This window comes from Akebia trifoliata, unplaced genomic scaffold (genome assembly GCF_017979445.1).
Source record: "Akebia trifoliata isolate Shusen 1 unplaced genomic scaffold, ASM1797944v1 Contig00671, whole genome shotgun sequence".
In the NCBI taxonomy this organism is placed as follows: domain Eukaryota; kingdom Viridiplantae; phylum Streptophyta; class Magnoliopsida; order Ranunculales; family Lardizabalaceae; genus Akebia; species Akebia trifoliata.
The window spans coordinates 75,897-95,528 of record NW_028237138.1 but is presented as its reverse complement, the minus strand read 5'-3'; the positions used below and the strand labels follow the sequence as shown (position 1 = coordinate 95,528).

The window sequence follows — 19,632 nt, the reverse complement described above, 5'->3', positions numbered from 1 at the left end:
AATCCAATCTAGTTTCTTAATTCAACATTACCAATTAATCTAATTTGATCTAATAAATCATCAAGTATCCTCATTTTGTAAATAATATAGTAACACTCAACCTTTTATCTATAAGTAGTCAAATGACCCAGAAAGAAGAACTTGCCACCTGACAATTCTCCGTATTTTTTATACTCACGACCAACCATGAGCACTTTAGAGAAACCTCAATAGTTTGTGACATAAATAATAGCAAAGCTCACCTTGAAACTAGATATAGTGGTAAAGGCATTGGAAAAAACATGATAAGATTCTGAATCTATTAATGGCAAATTCGAGCATCATTCAGGTTATTCAACATCAAGCCTCAGACTCAAATCAACCCTTGCCGGAACAACCAAAACAACAATCGCCACCAGCATATAATACCCTACCACCCATGGCTCCCACCAATCAAGGATCACCAATTCACATTCATTGCAACCCACAACAACTAGATGTCATTCAAGAGGAAGAATAAGATTTTAAAACAGTCGAGGTGAGAAGCACTACAGAAAAAAAAACTAGCCAACAAGCTAAAAATAGTCGAGAAAGAAATCAAAAGAATGAAAGGGAAAGATTCCACTTATGAAATGAAGTTCATAGATCTTCGCCTACACCAGAATACACTACTATCGCCAGAGTTCAAGTGTCCGAATTTTGAAAATTATAACAACATCGGATGCCCTCTGTCCCACCTGAAACTCTACTATGGATCCATGTATTAGTTTGGGGACAACGACAAGTTGTTGATCTAACTCTTTCAAAGATGTTTAATGGGGGTAGTCCTCTCATGCTTTTCTCAATTGGACCATTCTCGAATTAAGAGTTGGCAGGATATGGCGTAGGATATGGCTACAATCTTTTCGGAGGAGTACAGATTCAATACCGACATGGAATTAGACATGAATGACATGGAAAAAATCATTCAGAAGCCAAAGGAAAGTGTGAAGGAGTATGCCCAAAGGTGGTGGGAATCGGCCTCTAAAGTAAAGCCACCAATGACGGAACAGGAGATTAACACCATATTCATCTCAACTTTGGGCCACTCGTTCTACATGCGTCTGGTGGGTCATACAATTGCAAACTTCTCATTATTGGTCAAAACGGTGGATCTAGTTGAGGAGGCATCCGATTGGGTCTGATCTACTACCTATCCAGTCTAGGGGCACCAACAAGGAGGACCACCCAATAAAAACAGGTAGTCTTGAACAAGAAAAATGATGAAGCACAAGTTAACAATGTACAACTTGTTCGACTTTTGTTCATCTCAGCACCAAACCAGAGGCTACCAACACCTCAGGTCTCCTTCAAGGTTAACCCACCTCAAGTTGCACCTATTCTACAAGAATTTCAGTTTGGTCAAAATCCCATGTTTGGTCAAAACCCGGAATTATCAAACCCAGCAGCGCAAACCCAACAGAGTCCCTTGTTTCTTCACCCACCTGTCTATGACTCTATCAGAACTATTCCCAACACTACTCGTGGATGAATATCTCACCAAAATATAGCTAAACCCAGAGGTGATAAAGGGACCAGGGTACCAATCAATTTTGTGAGTTTCATATGGATGCATCGGGGTATGCCACCAACTAATGCTGGCAACTTAAAAATCAAGATCAAAATCTAATAAAAAAGAAAATATTCATCCTGGATGGTCCAACAGCCCAAGCGCTTCAACAGAATATCAATCAGAACTCATTAATAAAACACAACGGGAGAGGTAATGGGGCCACAGTAAATGCTATAAAAAGGGATGAACCAAGCTTTCACCTTTCAATTCTGATAACACCTGTAATACCCCAGATTTCAACTCATATCTCGAGAAAATTAAATGGTGAGATTTGAAGGAAAATATCGAATGAGAGACTTAGAGTAAAATACTCAAATATTGCTATGATTAATTTCGAGGAAAACCGACTTTGCCATTAGATTCAAAAGGATCGAAATATATACATTAGCCTGTAAGCAAGTTCGAATTCAAGTTCGGAGGAAAAAGTTATAAAAACCTCTAATTTCGCGTTAAGTGGGACCCAAACAGTGAAATTTTGTTAACGCGAGAATCAGAAAAATTCGATAAGACCGTTAGATCCGCAACGAAAAATTATTTGAAATAGAATACTCATTTGTCATTTTTCGAGTTCGAATGGTCAAGATTTCGTCGAAAATAAAAATAAGTAGAAAATATCAAAATACTCTTAGCCTTCTTATAAAAGAAAGCTTCCTTTCTTTTATTTCATTTCACTTCTTTACTCATCTCTAAAGAACTCAACTCAGCCATTTTCTAAACCTAGGGTTTGAACCCATTCCTATCAAGATTTATCCTAATCAAGTCCGAGTTGAACTTCAACGAGGAAGGCAAAGTCGTCGGCGTTGTCAAGCTCCACGTGCTCACCCCATCCAACCTCTATTTCCTTTTCTTTCTCTTGGTCTCCCACAAAAATCAACAAGTGGGTTTATAATCACTTGAAACCTCATCCAAATCGTAGGAGAGTCGTTGTTGGTCATTAAAAAGGAGAAGAACACCTTCAAAGAGGGTTTCACGATCAACCACACTGTTGGCACCCGAGTTCAACCACTTTCGAAACTTCGAGCCGCCAAACATTGATCCTTAGTGTTGATTCATCACCATTAACAACCACAAACCAAGTAAGGGACTTTCAATTCTTGTTAATAACTTTAGATTTTGAAATGTGCATTTAGGTTGTTTTAACAAAACTTATTGTTTGTTTTAAATCGTAGGAATATTTGTTTGAATTGAAACTCATGCTAGAAATGAAGATTTGATGTATTTTATCTATGTTTGAAGTATTGAATTCGTGGGTGGGTTGAAGGGTTTGAAGAACGAAACAAAGATCCAAAGAATGGATAGAAAAATCCAAAATTCGCTAGAAAGTTCAGTGCTGTCGGCAGGACCATCGGTCCCACCGACACCCACCGATGACCATTCTGTTGGTTCCACCGACAGAATGAAGCTTCTGCCTCCGATAAGTATCTTCTGTCAATAGGAACTGTCGGTTCCACCGACAGAACAAACTTCTTCCGCTGACAATATCTTTCTGAGTCAGAAACAGACTCTGACTCTTGGGTTGCCCTCCTCATTGCCTCTTTAATTTTTTACTTTCCATTTACTTTAAGTTTTTTTTATTTATAAATACAATCGAATAAATATCAAATGGATTTTCTACTTATTTTACATGCTCGATGAAACACACCCTGAAACAAAAAATTACTCTTTTGACAATTAAATGATGAAATTTATTTTCAAAATCACATTTTAACGAAATCCATATTTACTTCCTTTAAAACAAATTTCCACCAATCATACGGTACGAAGTTTCAATATTCAACCTGACTCCCAAAACAAGGGGTAAATCCGTCACAAAATATGTATAAAATAGATGCAAGTCTCTCTTCTTTCAATGCCCTTCACAGTTCACACCCACCACCAAAGTACAATGCTTTAGTGTTCTCAGCAGAGGAATACAGTAAGATATCAATGGGCATCATCTTCCTCATCTCAATCATTTTCTTCTCCGTTACTTCTTCCGTTAACTCCTGCCCCCCGTCAGATCGGGTAGCACTCCTTGCTTTCAAATCTTCTCTCAAAGAACCCTACTTGGGCATCTTCAACTCATGGACGGGCAACGACTGCTGCCTTAACTGGTACGGCGTCAACTGCGATCCTTCAACTCAATGTGTCGTCGATATCAACCTACGAGGCGAGTCAGAAGATCCGATTTTCGAAAAATCTCACCGAACCGGTTACATGACTGGCACGATCTCTCTAGAGATCTGTAAACTCGATCGCCTCGCAAACCTAATAATCGCCGATTGGAAAGGAATCTCTGGAGAGATTCCCTCCTGCATTACTTCTCTTTCTTACTTACGGATTCTCGATCTCATTGGAAACAGAATCTCCGGCCAATTGCCTAAAGATATCGGAAAACTTCAACATCTCGCTTTCTTGAACGTCGCCGATAACCTAATTTCCGGTCAGATTCCACCATCGATCGTTAACATGGTTGAATTAATGCATCTTGATATCAGGAACAACAGAATCTCTGGTCCGATTCCTAATGATTTCGGTAAGTTGAAAATGCTGAGCAGAGCTCTACTGAGTCGGAATCAGTTGTCTGGACCAATTCCAAACTCGTTATCCGAAATTTACCGACTCGCTGATCTGGATCTTTCGGTTAACCAAATTTTGGGTCAGATTTCGTCTTCAATCGGGAAAATGCCGGTATTATCTACGCTGAATCTTGATATCAACCAGATCACGGATCAGATTCTGACGAGTTTGCTGAGTGGATCGGGTTTGAGCATTGTGAATCTGAGTCGAAACGCGATTGAAGGATTCATACCAGACGTTTTCGGATCGAAATCGTATTTTACAGCGTTGGATTTAAGTTACAATAAGTTAAGAGGACCGATACAGAAATCGGTAGCGAGTGCGTCATATTTCGATCACCTGGATTTGAGTAACAATCATCTGTGCGGTAAGATCCCCGCAGGATCTCCGTTTGATCATCTTGAAGCTTCGTCTTTCGGAACAATGGGAATGGTTTCAAGATCCGAATCTCAAAGGATCAAAATCCAAATTTTGGTTTCAAGAACAAAATGTAGATTTTGACGTTTTCGACAAATTTTCAAAATGTAATAACTTTCGCATTACTTTGAATTAGATTACAAAAACTATATGGTGTCGAATCTCGTGATCGAGGCTTTTATTTTCAAAAACCCATTTTCAATTTCGAGAACTTAAAAAATTTGAGTTTTTGATACTTAGCCAAATTTTCACAAGTTTTCCTTCGTTTTGAATAAACCTTGATGTTTTTTGATAGAAAGACCAAAAATGGCTTTGAAAGATTGAAAATGAATGGTTTGATTTGAAAAGACGAAAAGTGAGAATGTCGAGAGAATGAAAAAGGGGATGAACAGTAAAATGCCAGAATCACACCCGAGAGGTGATGTCTGCATTTTACATTGTATGTTGTGTGTAGGTTGGTGAAAGGATATCGAGGTTATTAATGAAAGGATTGCATGTTTATTTACGATTATGTTAGCGCGTGTGTTGAGTACTGTTATTTATTTTTAGGTCGGGTGGCCACAGTTTCCTGGTAGGAACTGGATATCCATTCTCAACCCTGTTCTATTAATTTCTCTTTTGTTTTAAATGAAAATCATATATATATATATATACGTATCTATTTTGTGAGTTATTAAAATTTTTGTGAATGCCTGAAGGGATAGTGCATCACATCATCCGGAAGGGTGCACTATCCTGGGATGTACGGTAGGGACCACCAAGCTCATACGTGGTATGAGACTCGTATGAGAGTGGAGTCACAACTGGAATCCGGGTCCATTCCTTTCTTATTTTTACCAGTGAACGTGTGTTCTAAAGGTGGTCGTATACTAGTGGAGTGTTATTTTGGGAATCACATGCACTCCTAATAGGCATAGACGAAGATGATTAGTTAGTGATCACTAACAATCTAGTAGTAGTCAAACGTTCTGACACATCGAAAATAGACCCATTGCGTAAGGTCACGTCAAACGGCCAGCCTGAGTGAAATCGCTTCGACCTTTCTTAACTAAATCATGGATAGGGGTCCGATTTATTAAATGGGGGATTTTGAAATGTGGGAGTCGCCACCTAGTTTAGGTCTAGGAACCAAAATTAACTCCAAATGGATATGGGTTGATCCACGGATCAGAGAGATGAGTAAGGGGTCAGATAACGGGTTTCGGAAGGTGTTAGGCACCGAACCCGTCCGATCAAGATGATCGGTCTCTACTACGATCCAAAATCATCCTATGATCAACACACAAAAACTACGGTCAAGGTTGCAGTCCAATCATCATCATCAATTTATGTTGGGTTTGCTAAACAAATCTTATGGCTAAAATTATCCCAATTATTACATGATCATTTTTTAAATTCCACAAAATATAGAAGGGTTTGAAAAAGCCTTGATTAGCTTCATGATCTAAAATCAATTAAGAAATTCCACCTGCAAGTACTTTCCAAACTGTCCAAAATAGAAACTATTAAATTGAAACTCCTGAAGTTTCCAAATCAGGAATCTGAAATTTTCCAAATTAGAAATTTAAAAATATTCGCTGAACTCCCAAATTAGAAATTTCAAAAGATACATTTTCCAAAAATAAAAAGTTCCAAAAATGTAAGTTTCTAAATTTGAACCTTCTAAATATAAGAATGCAAAATCTTTTAAATTGAAAAATTATTAAGATATGAAATTTCTAAATTAGAAATCTATGAACGTACAATCTCCCAGAATAGAAAAAATTATGCAATCTCATGTTAGAAAGTTTCCAAATATGAGTCTTCCAATGATTCACCAATAATTTTCTAAAAGAATAATTATATGAAAATGAAGTCCCAAATTAAAAGATTATGGATTTGTCAGGAATCAATAAATTGGAAATTGACAACTATTATTGCATAAAATTTCCAAGTTAGAAAGAAAAATCCACAAGAAAATTTTCATATTCATGAATCCCTAAACTAACCAAGTCGAGCATGCATACATGATTTTCGATTTTATCGAAATAGCGATCATTCAACGACATGCATGTTTATCAAGTTAAGGGGTATATTAATTCATGGACTAATTCTAAACTCATCACCAACTTATTTCAAAAGTATATTTTTCATCCCCATTGCAAGAGAATTGAATATCATCATGAGTCATACGAATCAAATTCGGGCACAATGATCATAGCATTTTAACAATAACAAGCTCCTGCTACTAACATGCAAAAATAAAATAGAAAAAGTAATAAAAAAAATATAACAATATCCTCCTAATCCTATCAATATGCAAAAACAAATAAAACCTAGAAAAATGCCTAAGAAAATTATCCTATCCTATCAATATGCAAAAAGAATAAAATAGAAAATGACACACACGTAAAACAAAAAAAACATATAAAAGAAATGCAAAAAAATATATTCTACCAACCTTATCAATATGCAAAAAGCAAATAGAAACATAAAAAATAAAAAAATAAAAACATTCTCCTAACCCTATTGAAACGCAAACAAATAAGAATATAAAAAAAAAAAAAACCTAAAAATATTTTTCTAATCCTATCAACATGTAATAAATTATGCCATAAAAAAAAGAATGAAAATAGAAATCAACCAAAATAAACTTACGTAATAGAGAAAGATGATGAGTTGATTCCTTCAGGGAGGACCCAAAGGCTGTGAATACCCGGTACTAGGATATCGATTGAAGAAGAAGACTGAAAGTGGCAATTGGGCAGAGAGGTAGATTGATGATGAAGTGTTTCATGGGCGCTGGAGATGGGTTTGAGGGCAAGGATGATAATTCAAATCCGTCCAAGAAGACTTTGTAGAAGATAACGTGGAGAGAGAGAAGGGGGTAGAGAGCTGTTGCTATTGGGGTAAATTGGAGAAGAAGACAAACAATGTGCTAGAGAGGAGAACAAAGAGGCTATATCAGATGTTAACGGCTACTAGGATAGAATAGAAAATGGGAGACAAGAGGACTGCTACTAGAAGGTTTAAAGAGAGGAGAGGGACAACTGTGGGGACGTTAAAAGGAGACTAAAACCATTAGGTGAACATATTAATGGGAGGCTAAATCGTGAGTTTTTGTGCTGGTTTCAATGGTGGAGAAAAAATAGAGGTATGTGGGTGGTTTTAATGGCAGAAAAACGAAGAAGAGAGGAGGTATTTGAGGCTGTTGCTAGGGAAGTAGGTATGCACAGGTAGGTTGTCTTCCTTTTATTATTCTTCTTCTTCTCTTATTCTTCTGTTTGATCTCTTATCGTTCTTCACTTATTCTACTATGTGGGTTATCCCAAAAATCAAGAAGGGAGATGAGGACAGAGAGAAGTGAGTACAATAAGAGGGAGTTGCAATGCAGAGAGTGGAAGAAGAGAGGAGTGAAAAGACGTGGAGTAGGAAGAGACAATGAGAGAAGAGGTGCAGCAATGGCTATGGAGAGAGTTGTAGGCAGCAATGGAGGATGTGAAGAAGAAGTGGACGTGCAGCACAGAGAGAGGCTGTGAGAAGAAAACGTGGAGTGGAGAATAGCCAAAACCTCCTCCCTAGATGGAGAGGGCGTTCTCTCTTAAATAAAAACTAAGTTTCTATTTCGTTTTACTCTTTCCAAAATTTTGTTTCTTTTTTTCTTCTTTTTTTTACACATCTTTTTTTCTTGATTTTTTATTCCCTTTTGGAGAATGATGGTGGGGATTCCCCGCTAGTCGTACCACATTAGTAGTCTCTTGTTGTTAAGTTTTGGTTAGTCGATCGATTGATTTTTTTTTTGAGTTTTATTATTTTGAATTTTTGGGTTTAGTTAAAAATTTTAATTTGATTTTTAGTTGGTCATTTGATTTAGGTTTTATTTGGTTGATAGATTGAATTTGACTTCGAATTTTAAATTTGTTGATTAGGTTTCGGTAGAATTTCAGTTTTATGTTAATAGTTGATTAATTTAAATTTTTTATTTTGGTTGATCAATTTTAAATTTTTTGATTGGATTTAATTTGTCGATTGCATTTTAATTTTAATTTGATCGGTTGTTTGATTTTAATTTTAATTGTTTGATTGTTTAATTTTAATTGTTGCTTGATTCTAATTTTAATTATTTAATTGTTTGAATTGAATTGTTTAATTTTGAATTTGAATTTTATTTTTAGTTAGATTAGATTTTTAATTGGATTTCGATTTTTATTATATTTTCCTAAGGATCGGGGTTTCTAAGTTGAATTTGAAGGTTGAGGGGCATTTCAGTCATTTTTATGATTTTTCTAAATTTCTCTGTTTTCATCGATTTGGGTCCCGTTAGACTCGAAATCATGTTCTGAGTGCAATGGAGGTACTTTCTAGATTTTTCGAAGGTCTGAAATTTATAAAGGGTATTTTCGTCATTTTGTCGATTTTTATAAATTTTTACGAATTTTAACGTGAGGTTTCTTTCAGTCCTAACGTGATTATTTCTATGTTTCAAAGTTGCATTTTCCTAGCGTAGCAAGGTCTCTAAGTTATCGAACTGTGTATTGAATCTAAGCTTACATGCTTGCTAAATCATGTATAAGGTGTAGCGATCCTAAGCGTGCGTAAATTTCTATGTCGAGTCGTAACAAGTAGGGAGATGAAAAGATTGAAAATGGGAGGAAATAGGGATAGTACTCACGAGCCTTCGAGTTCTTTACGATCATCATTAGGAATTAACGGTAACTAGGTGACGAATTGTCGAATTAGGCATATGCAAAAATGGGGTGTCTACACTAAGCTAGATAAATGGTCCCGCAAGCATGGTAAACAGCGACCAACCACAAAATTAGGAACTACAATTTTATTGAGGAATATCATGTCCCGATTGGGAGCGATCTAGTCGTGAATCCCGACGCTTAGATTCCATAACTCCACCACTTGTACTATGTATTTGTTGTTATGTTTCGAATTACAAACTGAAAAGCATGTCTATTATTTCAATGTTGTCAACTGTATTTGCATAAAATGGAAAATGTATAATGAGTATGGATGATTGATGTTATGTGGGATTTTAAATTGTTTAGTTGCTCATCCCTAGCTATATGTACCAGTTGATCGTATTTTATTTTGTAAAACCTTGCATGTATTAAAATGTTTAGTATGCTTTATTCGATCATGTTTAGGGAGGATTATTAGTAGGAATTGGTTGTGGACTTACTAGGTAACTCTCGTTACTCACCCTTTCCTTCCTATTTTTTTTAGTTTCAACATTTGTAGTTACCGAAGCAGGCGTAGAGTTAGTAATTGAGGAGTATCTGATCGGTCAGATCGACGATCAGAGTTTACTGCCTGGTAAGCACTAGGGCTACATCCCTTAGTGTTGCTAGTTTCATCCAAGATGTATGTAGTTTTTGGATTGAGAGTTTAGGACTATGTTAGAGTGAGAGTATTTTGGTAAGCCTGTATATTGTTAAATATTTCACACTCTTATCTACTTACATGTTAGATGTAATTAGTCTTCTGCTGTTAATTTCCTATGTTTGCATCTGTATATACAGGTTTTGTTATATTAGATTATAAGGTGTTGTGCTCTGTTGAACGCTAACATATACAGAGGAGGTCATGCCGAAATTTCGAGGTGCCACCTAGTACCTTGAAATTTGGCATTGGGATTTGTGTTAGCGTTTGACGGGGCGCCACAGAATGGTATTAGAGCATAGCATTAGATCCGTATGGGATACAGGTCGACTATGTTTTAGAAAATAGGTTGATACCACAACGTTAGAGGTAAGCCTAGAGTGTTACTAGAAACCCGATATCCGAGTTCATTAGTAGTTCCATATTGGAATTACGAGCTCCTCTGTGTTTAGAAATCCATAGAGCCTAGTAAGCCTAAAATAAGATTCTAGGTTCATTCTACAGTAATGAAAATGGTGTTTTCGTAAAAACGATGTTGATATGGACTTAAGAAGTGCCTTGCTTATGATAAATAGTAGATTACTGAACTCGCAGGTTAGGAGAGATGCAAGGAAACATGATTACAACTTGACCCATGACAAGGAGTCAAACTAGTGGGGAAGACCTACCTGGATTGAGTAAACTCACCAAGATAGAACGGTTGATAGAAGTAGTCTCGGAGTTATCCTAAAATCAGGCCTGTAAGGAAAGGAGACAATCAGAGATGTTTGAGGCTCAAATGAGCATGGTGAGGCAACCGACAAAAAGATTAGAGAGGATAGAAGAAAAGTTCGACCGCCACCTTAGGGATAAATCCCAACACAAGGAGGACTAAAAGAGGGAGTAGGGATAGTACCATCGTCACCTCAAGAACTAGTAGAGGAAAGGCAGTTAGGACCCAATAAAAGGCAAACAATTACAAAACTAACAGAGTCGCGGGGAAAACAACCATATATAAGAAGTGAGACTATGGAAATACCTGTTCAAGTAATGAAGGAGTTTTGTAGGAAACAACAACATATAATACTAAATCGATCGAAAGAAAAAGTAGTAGTGTGTTATGAATGTGGTAAGTTGGGACACACTGGGGTGCAATGTTATGGTTGACGTCGACCAATTAAAGACCCGTGGCTCAGAAAGAATTTAGATGGGAAAATTCAAGGGGACAACAACACCACAGGATTTTAACATGGTTGAAGACATGCTTATACCATCGTAAACGGACCGAACAAGCTGTCGAAAGAGAGAGGGGATGGAATTACAGGTGTCCCAGGGACAGACCAATCCACCCCAGACCTCTCATCTTTCCAGACCAGACCTGGCTAAGAGGCCGATGCATTCGAGGCCGATTGCCCCTAGATTAGTTTGCACATAGTATATAGCTACTCAACCATAGAGTTGTGGGGTTCCCTTATCACCAAGTCATAGAACTGTTAGAATTCCAGTGAGGCCAGTAGAGCCAAGAGTCCCAATGAGACAGACCCAGAGATTTCATACTCCAGTTTGCCAACTGCTTACTCTATAGAAATCTACGAAAACAAAATCATTAACATGTTATGGGTGTGGTCAAGTGGGACATATTAGAAGAGAGTGCCATCTATCACAGTCGCAGGCAAGGATTGTGACCCAAGAGGAACCAACTGCCTCCGATAATGTTTTAGAAGGTACGGTTTTTAATTATGATGTTAGAAATTGTAGTTTTACTCAATATTGATTCATTTAGACCATATATTGTTGCTAAGATTTTGCATACTTATTGGAGCAAGTAATTTATCGAGACGGATCGATAAAACTAGTTACACCACTATCAGAAAAGTTGTTAAGAATTATGGGGCAAAGAATGTTGACGAGATAGGCACAGTTAGGTAAGGCAGGAAGGAGTATTATTAGTAGAAATGTGTGTTGTGGTATAAATGTGTTCATAACATGATAATAATATAATGTTAAATATGTGGGAATTAAGCCCAATCCACTACCTCTTATCCTTTATTTAAGGCCAGAACCTCAAGTCATGACCATCGTATCCCCTAAACCTTTCTCGTACAGCTCAATTCAAACCTTCTCATGAAGTTATAAGAAAATGATTGTCACATCAACGAGGGTAGAAAAATTGAAAAAGGCTCTGGTCACAAATATTGATCATATGACCAAATTAGAAAGATGTTACAAAGTGTCGGAGAAATAACAGAAGAGGCAAACTGAATAAGAAGAAAGAAGAAATGAAAAAGAAAAGAAAAGCTTGTGGAAGGAGAACGGAGACCTAAAAAAAAATCAGAAAAGAAGAAGGGTCGAATGACTGACAAAGAAGCAACTGACCTCAAACTCATTCGAAAGAGTGAGTATAATATAGTGGAACAGTTGAACAAAATGTTAACTCAGATCTGTATCTTCAACATTCTACTAAACTCAGAACAACACCGGGAAACGCTACTTAAAGTTCTTAGTAGTGCACATGTACCTGAAATCGCCTCACCGAAAGAGTTGGAGAAGATGGTGGGACAGATCATAACCCTCAATCTGATCATTTTCATAGAAGATGAATTTATCAATGAATGGCGTGGTCACATTGAGCCATTGCACATTCTAGTAATGTGTAAAAACATGACGATAGCAAGGGTGATGATCAACAATGGCTCGGCTCTAAATATTTGTCCTCTACAAACTTTACACAAGCTAAATGGAGATCTATCTCACATCAAGACAACTAGGAAGACCGTCAGAGCTTTTGATAGTAGAGAAATTAAGTCGCTAGGGGAACTAAATCTCCTTGTCACCATCAGATCATGCATATTTGAAGTGACGTTTGAGATGTTGGACATACCCTCGGTATTCAATCTTCTTTTGGGAAGACCTTGGATCCATATTGTAGGGGCAGTCCCTTCTTTCTTGCATCAACGAGTCAAATTCATCAAGAAACATAGGGTAACCTCGGTTCTCGTAGAAAATCTCATACCAATTGATTGATCGCTGGATGTGACTTATGTCGATATAGAGATGACCGGGGATAAAAAAGGGTATCACGCCTTTCAATTCACATCTGTCAATCATATCCCAAAAGGAAAAAAAAGACAAAGGTAGAGTTGTCGAAAGCAAATCTAATGATAGGGCGAGTGATGAAGAAGGTAGGGTATCATCCGTAGCAAGGACTGTAACCTAAAGGAAAAGGTATAGCCACTTTGATCAACACGTGGAAACACACTCCCTACTTTAGTCTTGGTTTCAAGCCTACAAAGAAGAACATCTCTGATATGAATGATAAAATGAGGGAGCTTCGACTTCCACGAAGGCAAAATTGAGAGCCCAATGTATGGAACTTGGGAAAAGTACCGTATAACAACATCAATTTCCCACGATCACAAAAAAGACCAGACGATATGTCAAAACCACCATCAGCAAATCGTATGAGAAAACCAAGTGTTGTAAGTATTAAGCCTTTTCAAGCACAAGAAGACTCATTTGTTGAGTCCCCGCATTCCTTTATGGATAGCATGGATATCTTGATCGGAGGGGATTTTGAAGAGAGCCAAAAAAGATAAAGAAAGCCCGCTAAGGTGGAAGTCGCAATATGCGAAGAAAGAGAATCATTATTCCCTATTGTAATTCTACCCACTCTTCATGTGTTTGTACCCAGACCTGACGACAATCAGCCGAAAGTGATGGTCTTATCTGAACCATCAAGGGAGCCACTCTCCCTACCTATCTACCCTGTAGAAGAAGGGACAGTCTTCAAGAATTAAGAAGAATACCCAATCACTTATGAGATCGCCATGGGGTCTGAAATCCCTACGACCTCCAAAAAAATGCCATTAGTAGAATCTTATTTGCCCGAGGACCATATTGAGTTGTTGTCCTCAGAGCAAAATTATTTTAGGGGCTCACCTTCGTTGCTACTAAATTTGCATTATTTTTCTTTATCTTGCTTCAAGAATTTAGATGATTCACAAAATCCAAAAAAATAAAAAATCTTTCAAAATTCAAAATAATCAAAAATCTTTTAAAGTCCAAAAATATCAAAAACTCTATAAAACCCAAAAAAATCAAATATTTTCAAAGATTTAAAAAAATTTAGAAATCTTCAAAATTTCAAAAATTTTCAAAGAATTTCCTTAATTGAATAAGCCTTGTGACAGAACAGGGTATGAAAGAGATGAATATAACTTTGATCTCGGCTCGACTTCAACCTCATGGGGATTGAAGAAGAGTTAAAGGAAGAGGTTGAATATCCTTCAAAATAAATTAAAGAACTCATGGAACGTCATAAGAAGGGTGTTCAACCAAATATAAAAGATACAAACTCAGTGAACCTAAGCACTGAAGATGACCTACAAATCGTTAAGATCGGAGCCTTATTAACGACTGAACATAATGAAGAGATGAAAAAGTTCTTAAAGTAGTACTAGCATGTCTTCACATGATCCTATCAAAACATGTTACCTATCACACCAACAAATAAGCCAATCAAGCAAAAATTATGAAGGTTGTAGCTAGAATGGACACTAAAGGTCAAAAACAAAGTATTGAAGCAATTCCAAGTAAGATTTCTCACGGTATCCACCTATCCCAAGTAGCTCGCTAACGTCGTTCCTGTACCAAAGAATGATGGAAAAGTACGCATATGAGTAGACTAAAGAACTCTAAACAAGGCCAGCCCTAAAGACGACTTTCCATTACCACATATCGACACTCTAGTCGATAATACCGCAGGGCATGAAATGTTTTCATTCATGGATGGTTTCTCGGGTTAAAATCATATAAAAATGGTAGAAGAGGACTAAGAGAAAATTGGGTTCATCATATATTGGGACACATTTCACTATAAGGTCATACTATTCGATTTCAAGAATGTTGGGGCAACTTACCAACGAGCCATGATCGCTTTATTCGATGACATGATCCACTAGGAGATAAAGTATACGTGGACAACATGATAGTTAAATCAAATCTTGATGAAAACCATCTTGTAAATCTGAAGAAATTGTTTGATCAATTAAGGAAGTACAATCTAAGGTTTAATCCAGTAAAGTGTATATTTGGGACAACATCAAGGAAGCTGTTGGAATTCATTGTCAGTAGAAGAGGCATCGAAATCGATCCAACTAAGATGAAGTATATTATAAGTCTGGAGCCACCCAAATCAAATAAAGAGATCAGGGGATTCCTATGGAGAATTCAATATATTAGTCGATTCATCGCATAATTTACATCGATATGTGAGTTAGTATTCAAATTACTAAAGAAAAACAAACTGAAAGAATGGAATGAAAACTGTCAGGAAGCCTTCGACAAGATCAAGAAATATTTGCTTAATCTACCAGTCTTGATTCCTCCTACACCGGGTCGACCTCTATTGATGTATCTCTCTGTACAAGAATATTCAATGGGTTGTATACTAGGGCAACATGATGAAATCGATCGAAAAGAATGAGCCATCTACTACTTTAGCAAGAAGTTCACGAGTTATGAGATGAACCATTCGACTCTCGAAAAGACATATTGCGCCCTTGTCTGGGCATCACAATGGCTATGCAATTACCTGTTTAGTTATTCAACTATGCTCATTGCTCGGATGGATCCTTTGAAGTATTTCTTTGAGAAGCCACCCCTAACAAGACGTACTATAAAATGGTAACTACTATTATCTAAGTTCGACATCACCTATGTCACTCAAAAAGCCATTAAAAGACAAGCCATTGTTGACCACTTAACGGAGCACCCTTTATGCGACTATGAGCTGCTAAAGACAAATTTTCCTAATGAAGCCATTTTGTTTGCTAAAGCCGAAAGCGACGATAAATAATCTAACTGAAAAATGTACTTCAATGGAGCGATAAATCAAAAGGAAAATGGAATTGGCGTAGTCCTGGTCAAGTCTGATGGAACTCATATTCCCATTGCAGGCAGACTGAGATTCTAGTGTTCTATTAATGAAATCGAGTATGAAGCATGCATTGCGGTGTTGAAAGCAGCGATTGACCTTGAAGTAAATGAAATAGATGTATTTGGAGACTCAAGTTTGGTAGTCTACCAGATAGTGGGAAAATTGAAGACCCAAGAATAGAGACTAGTTCCTTATCATAAGTATCTCAAGGATCTAAGCTCAAACTTTATCCGAATCTCATTTACCTATATGCCAAGGGTTAAAAATTAGTTTGCAGATGCATTGGGCACTCTGCTTCAATGATCAGCATCTCTGAAGACACCATTGTCGACCCTTTTGAGATCGATATCCAAAATGAACCAGCATACTATTTACCCGTAAAAGTCGAAGAACCCGAAGAAAAATCATGGTATGCAGACATCAGGGTATTTTTGGAAGATTGAACTTTTTCACTAGATGCCACAACAAATGATTGAAAAACTATTTAAAGATTGGCAGGACAATTCTTTTTTAGTAGTAGTGTCTTGTACAAGAAGATCCTTTTAAGGTGTGTAATAAAAACAAAAGCTCAACAACTGATCGAAATTGTATATGGTGGAGTTTGTGAACCTAACATGAATGGACATATGCTCGCAAAGAAGATAATGTGAATGAGTTATTGAAAGCACCCTCGATCCGCGGCTGCAAATCCATTTTTTTGTGGGTTTGGAAGTTGTCACCTAGTTTTACGGTCTAGGAATCGAAATATGACTCAAAACTAGAAAAATAGCACTAATCTATGAAAAAGAAACTACAGGTTCGGGGATCATGTTACGGGATTGGAAGGTGTTAGGCACCAATCCCGTTCGACAAATACCGGTCTCTACTTTCCCAAAAATGTACTTTGCTAAAAATATGACCTAAAAATCAAAATAAAATATTACCTTTGTTACCTTCGGTGATTGTGACGGTCGATTCCCTCAATACTGATGGAGTGCGTTCCTCGTATGAACCTTCCTACCTTTGTCTCTGTCACTAAACCAACTTCAGATCTTCGAGATGAGATATTCTCCTCCTAGATCTGAGTATTTGTTAGATGTTCTAGGTGTTTTAAGAGTTTCTAGGTATTTTTTTAGTAGAAAAGGGGGTTTGGGTGTTAGGAAAGGACTTAGGACTTCAAATTTAGGATTTTGGGAAGGTTGGAGAGAGTTTTTGGCCTTTCTTTCCTTGAATTTCTCTTGACCTCTGAGATTGGGTTGTAGAGGCTCTTATTTATAGAGTTTTTTGAAAGTCTTTCAGTTTGACTAAGTTTCTTTAAGATTAGGGTTTAATTATAATTTTAAATTTGGGTTTCAATTCTTACGTACAATGAAAGAATATTTTTTAATTTTTTTGGAAAACCCTCCTGATTATATTTTTAATTCTTTGGGACCCCAAATGGAGAAGCCTTCTAATAAATATCAGGTGGGCCCCACTTGAATAAGTGGGCCACCAATTAAAATTTGGCCCGTGGGCTTAATTAATTGGTTTTAATTGTTTAAAAATTTTACTTCAATTTACTAAGATTTCACTTTATGTTAATGAATGTTTTAATTATTAATTTTAAAATTTTAAATTTTTAAGATTAGAAAATTACCATTTTGCCCTCAAGAGTTCTTTTGCGTTTTGAAGTCATTTTTCGATGTTTTAAAATCAATTTTTCATAAGGAATTCAAAAAAAATATCGGTTTGTGTCATTTATGAATTTTTCAACGTGAAATGATCGTGGACCCTATGAGGGGTATTTTCATAATTTTGTCGAATTTGGTGAAAATTGGAAAAATAGTTTATTTGATTTTAATTGATTATTTTATGTGTTCGAACGAATTTTTCTAAGCATAACGTAGGCTCTAGGCATGTTTTATTCTTAGGGTATTTTGGTAATTTGATCATTTTTTAGTGATTTTTCACGTAAAGCTTCTTTTTATCTAACAACGATGATTTTTATATTTTTGGGTCATATTTTTCTATCGTAGCGTTGTTTATAAAGTTTTATTTACTTGAAATAACTCATCTGAATTTCTAAAATATATCTAGTAACAAAATAAAGGATTGGAATATTCATCCATCATTGGAAATCGTGACAATCGGGTTGAGAGTTGATTAATCAGGCGAGTGCAAAAAATGGGGTGTCTACAGATGCTCCTTTTTGGTAGAGGGTTGAAGCAACCTAGATAGCAAATCTATTTCAGTAGATAGTGCGATATCCGAATACCAAAACTAGTAATAGTTCATTTTACAGCCTGATTTAATAATTCGTCAGAGCGTTCGGATCCTTGAGGGTAAAATTCTCCCCTAACTAAAAGTTGTCAGGTTCTTGAGCACAAGCTCTCACTGAAGGCGTTAGATCCTTGAATTTTGAAAAATTCTCCTTGAGTAATGCAAAAGTGCACGTGTGTGCAATGGTGTGAAGTTTACTGAGTATTCTATCGGATCATTGAGAACAAACTCTCCTTAATAACCACAAATGCAAAGTCTTAAAAATCTTCTCTAGCTAACGATGATGATTCAAATTGAAATGTATATACACAATGAAGACATCCACACAATATTGAATTATGACAAGTTTTTACAACGAGATAATTGGAGTCATAACATTATCAGAATCAGGTAATGTAAAAACTTCATTAAATCTTATCGAAATTATTTTTTAAAATTCGAAAAAATTTTAAGTCTCATTTATTAGACTTGAGCTTATTGGAACCATGCTTCTTGGGCTAAGGTTGTAAAAATTAAAAAAAAAACGTATTCAAGTTGGAGTCTCGTTTCTCGGACTCGAACTTATTGGAGCCACACTTCTCGGGCTTAAATTGTAGGAACTTAAAAAAAATCCTATTCAAGTTGGAGTCTCGTTTCTCAGACTCAAACTCATTGGAGTCATGTTTCTCAGGCTAAGGTTTGTAGGAACTTAAAAAATCCTATTCAAGTTAGAATCTCACTTCTTGGACTCGAACTCATTGGAACGACGTTTTTCAGGCTAAGGTTTATAGGAACTTAAAAAATCCTGGTCAAGTTAGAGTCTCGTTTCTCGAACTTAAACTTATTGGAGCCACGCTTCTCGAGCTAAGGTTTGTAAGAACTTAAAAAATATTATTCAAGTTGGAGTATCATTTCTCGGACTCGAACTTATTGAAGCCATGTTTTTCAAGCTAAGTTTGTAGGAACTTAAAAAATCCTACTCATTTTATGATTCAAAAATAGTTGAAGTTTCGTTTCTTGGACTCGAACTCGTTGGAACCATATTTCTAGGGCTAAGATTTGTAGGAACATAAAAAATCCTATTCAAATTGGAGTCTCGCTTCTCAGACTCGAACTTATTGGAGCCATGTTTCTCGGGCTAAGTTTGTAGGAACTTAAAAAATCTTACTTATTTTATGATTCAAAAATAGTCGGAGTCTCATTTCTCAGACTTGAACCTATCGAGACCACGCTTTTCGGGCTTGAATTAGTTAAAGACTCGGTATTATCAAGCTCAAAGTTTGAAAGATCGGGCCTTTGGCTTATCATATATATGGATTCAAAATTATCATTGGGCTTCATCGAACTTTTAGAGTTTTGAATAAGATTTGATTTTTGAACATGGGATTAAATATGAAAACTTTGGAATCACAGTCATTCTAAAAAAATGCCCCTAGTTTCAAGAGTGGCTTATAACTAAGACTTGACTTTGAAATTGATGGACTGGATCACACTTGAAAAGTATAGATAAGAAACCATAAACTCTAATAAATAACAGATAGAAGAATCGACATTCCTTTAA

The 19,632-nt window shown here is 36.4% G+C and overlaps 1 protein-coding gene across 1 annotated transcript; it reads left to right on the top strand.

Moving 5' to 3' along the window:
* The first annotated feature begins 3,423 nt into the window (after window positions 1-3,423).
* Window positions 3,424-8,085, top strand: LOC147381182 (uncharacterized). Its single transcript, XM_086430743.1, has 4 exons — window positions 3,424-4,582; window positions 7,239-7,318; window positions 7,699-7,782; window positions 7,890-8,085. Exons 1-4 carry the CDS (start codon window positions 3,518-3,520, stop codon window positions 8,083-8,085), a joined length of 1,425 nt encoding a protein of 474 aa, XP_086286869.1. The 5' UTR covers window positions 3,424-3,517.
* Window positions 8,086-19,632: the final 11,547 nt, after the last annotated feature.

Bases quoted from the DNA above. Each gene is read 5' to 3' on its own strand.
- LOC147381182 (XM_086430743.1), top strand. From the start codon at position 3,518: ATGGGCATCATCTTCCTCATCTCAATCATTTTCTTCTCCGTTACTTCT. The intron at 7,319-7,698 runs GTAGATTGATGA...GAGAAAAAATAG, and splicing joins AGTGGCAATTGGGCAGAGAG to AGGTATGTGGGTGGTTTTAA. The intron at 7,783-7,889 runs GTAGGTTGTCTT...AAAATCAAGAAG, and splicing joins AGGGAAGTAGGTATGCACAG to GGAGATGAGGACAGAGAGAA.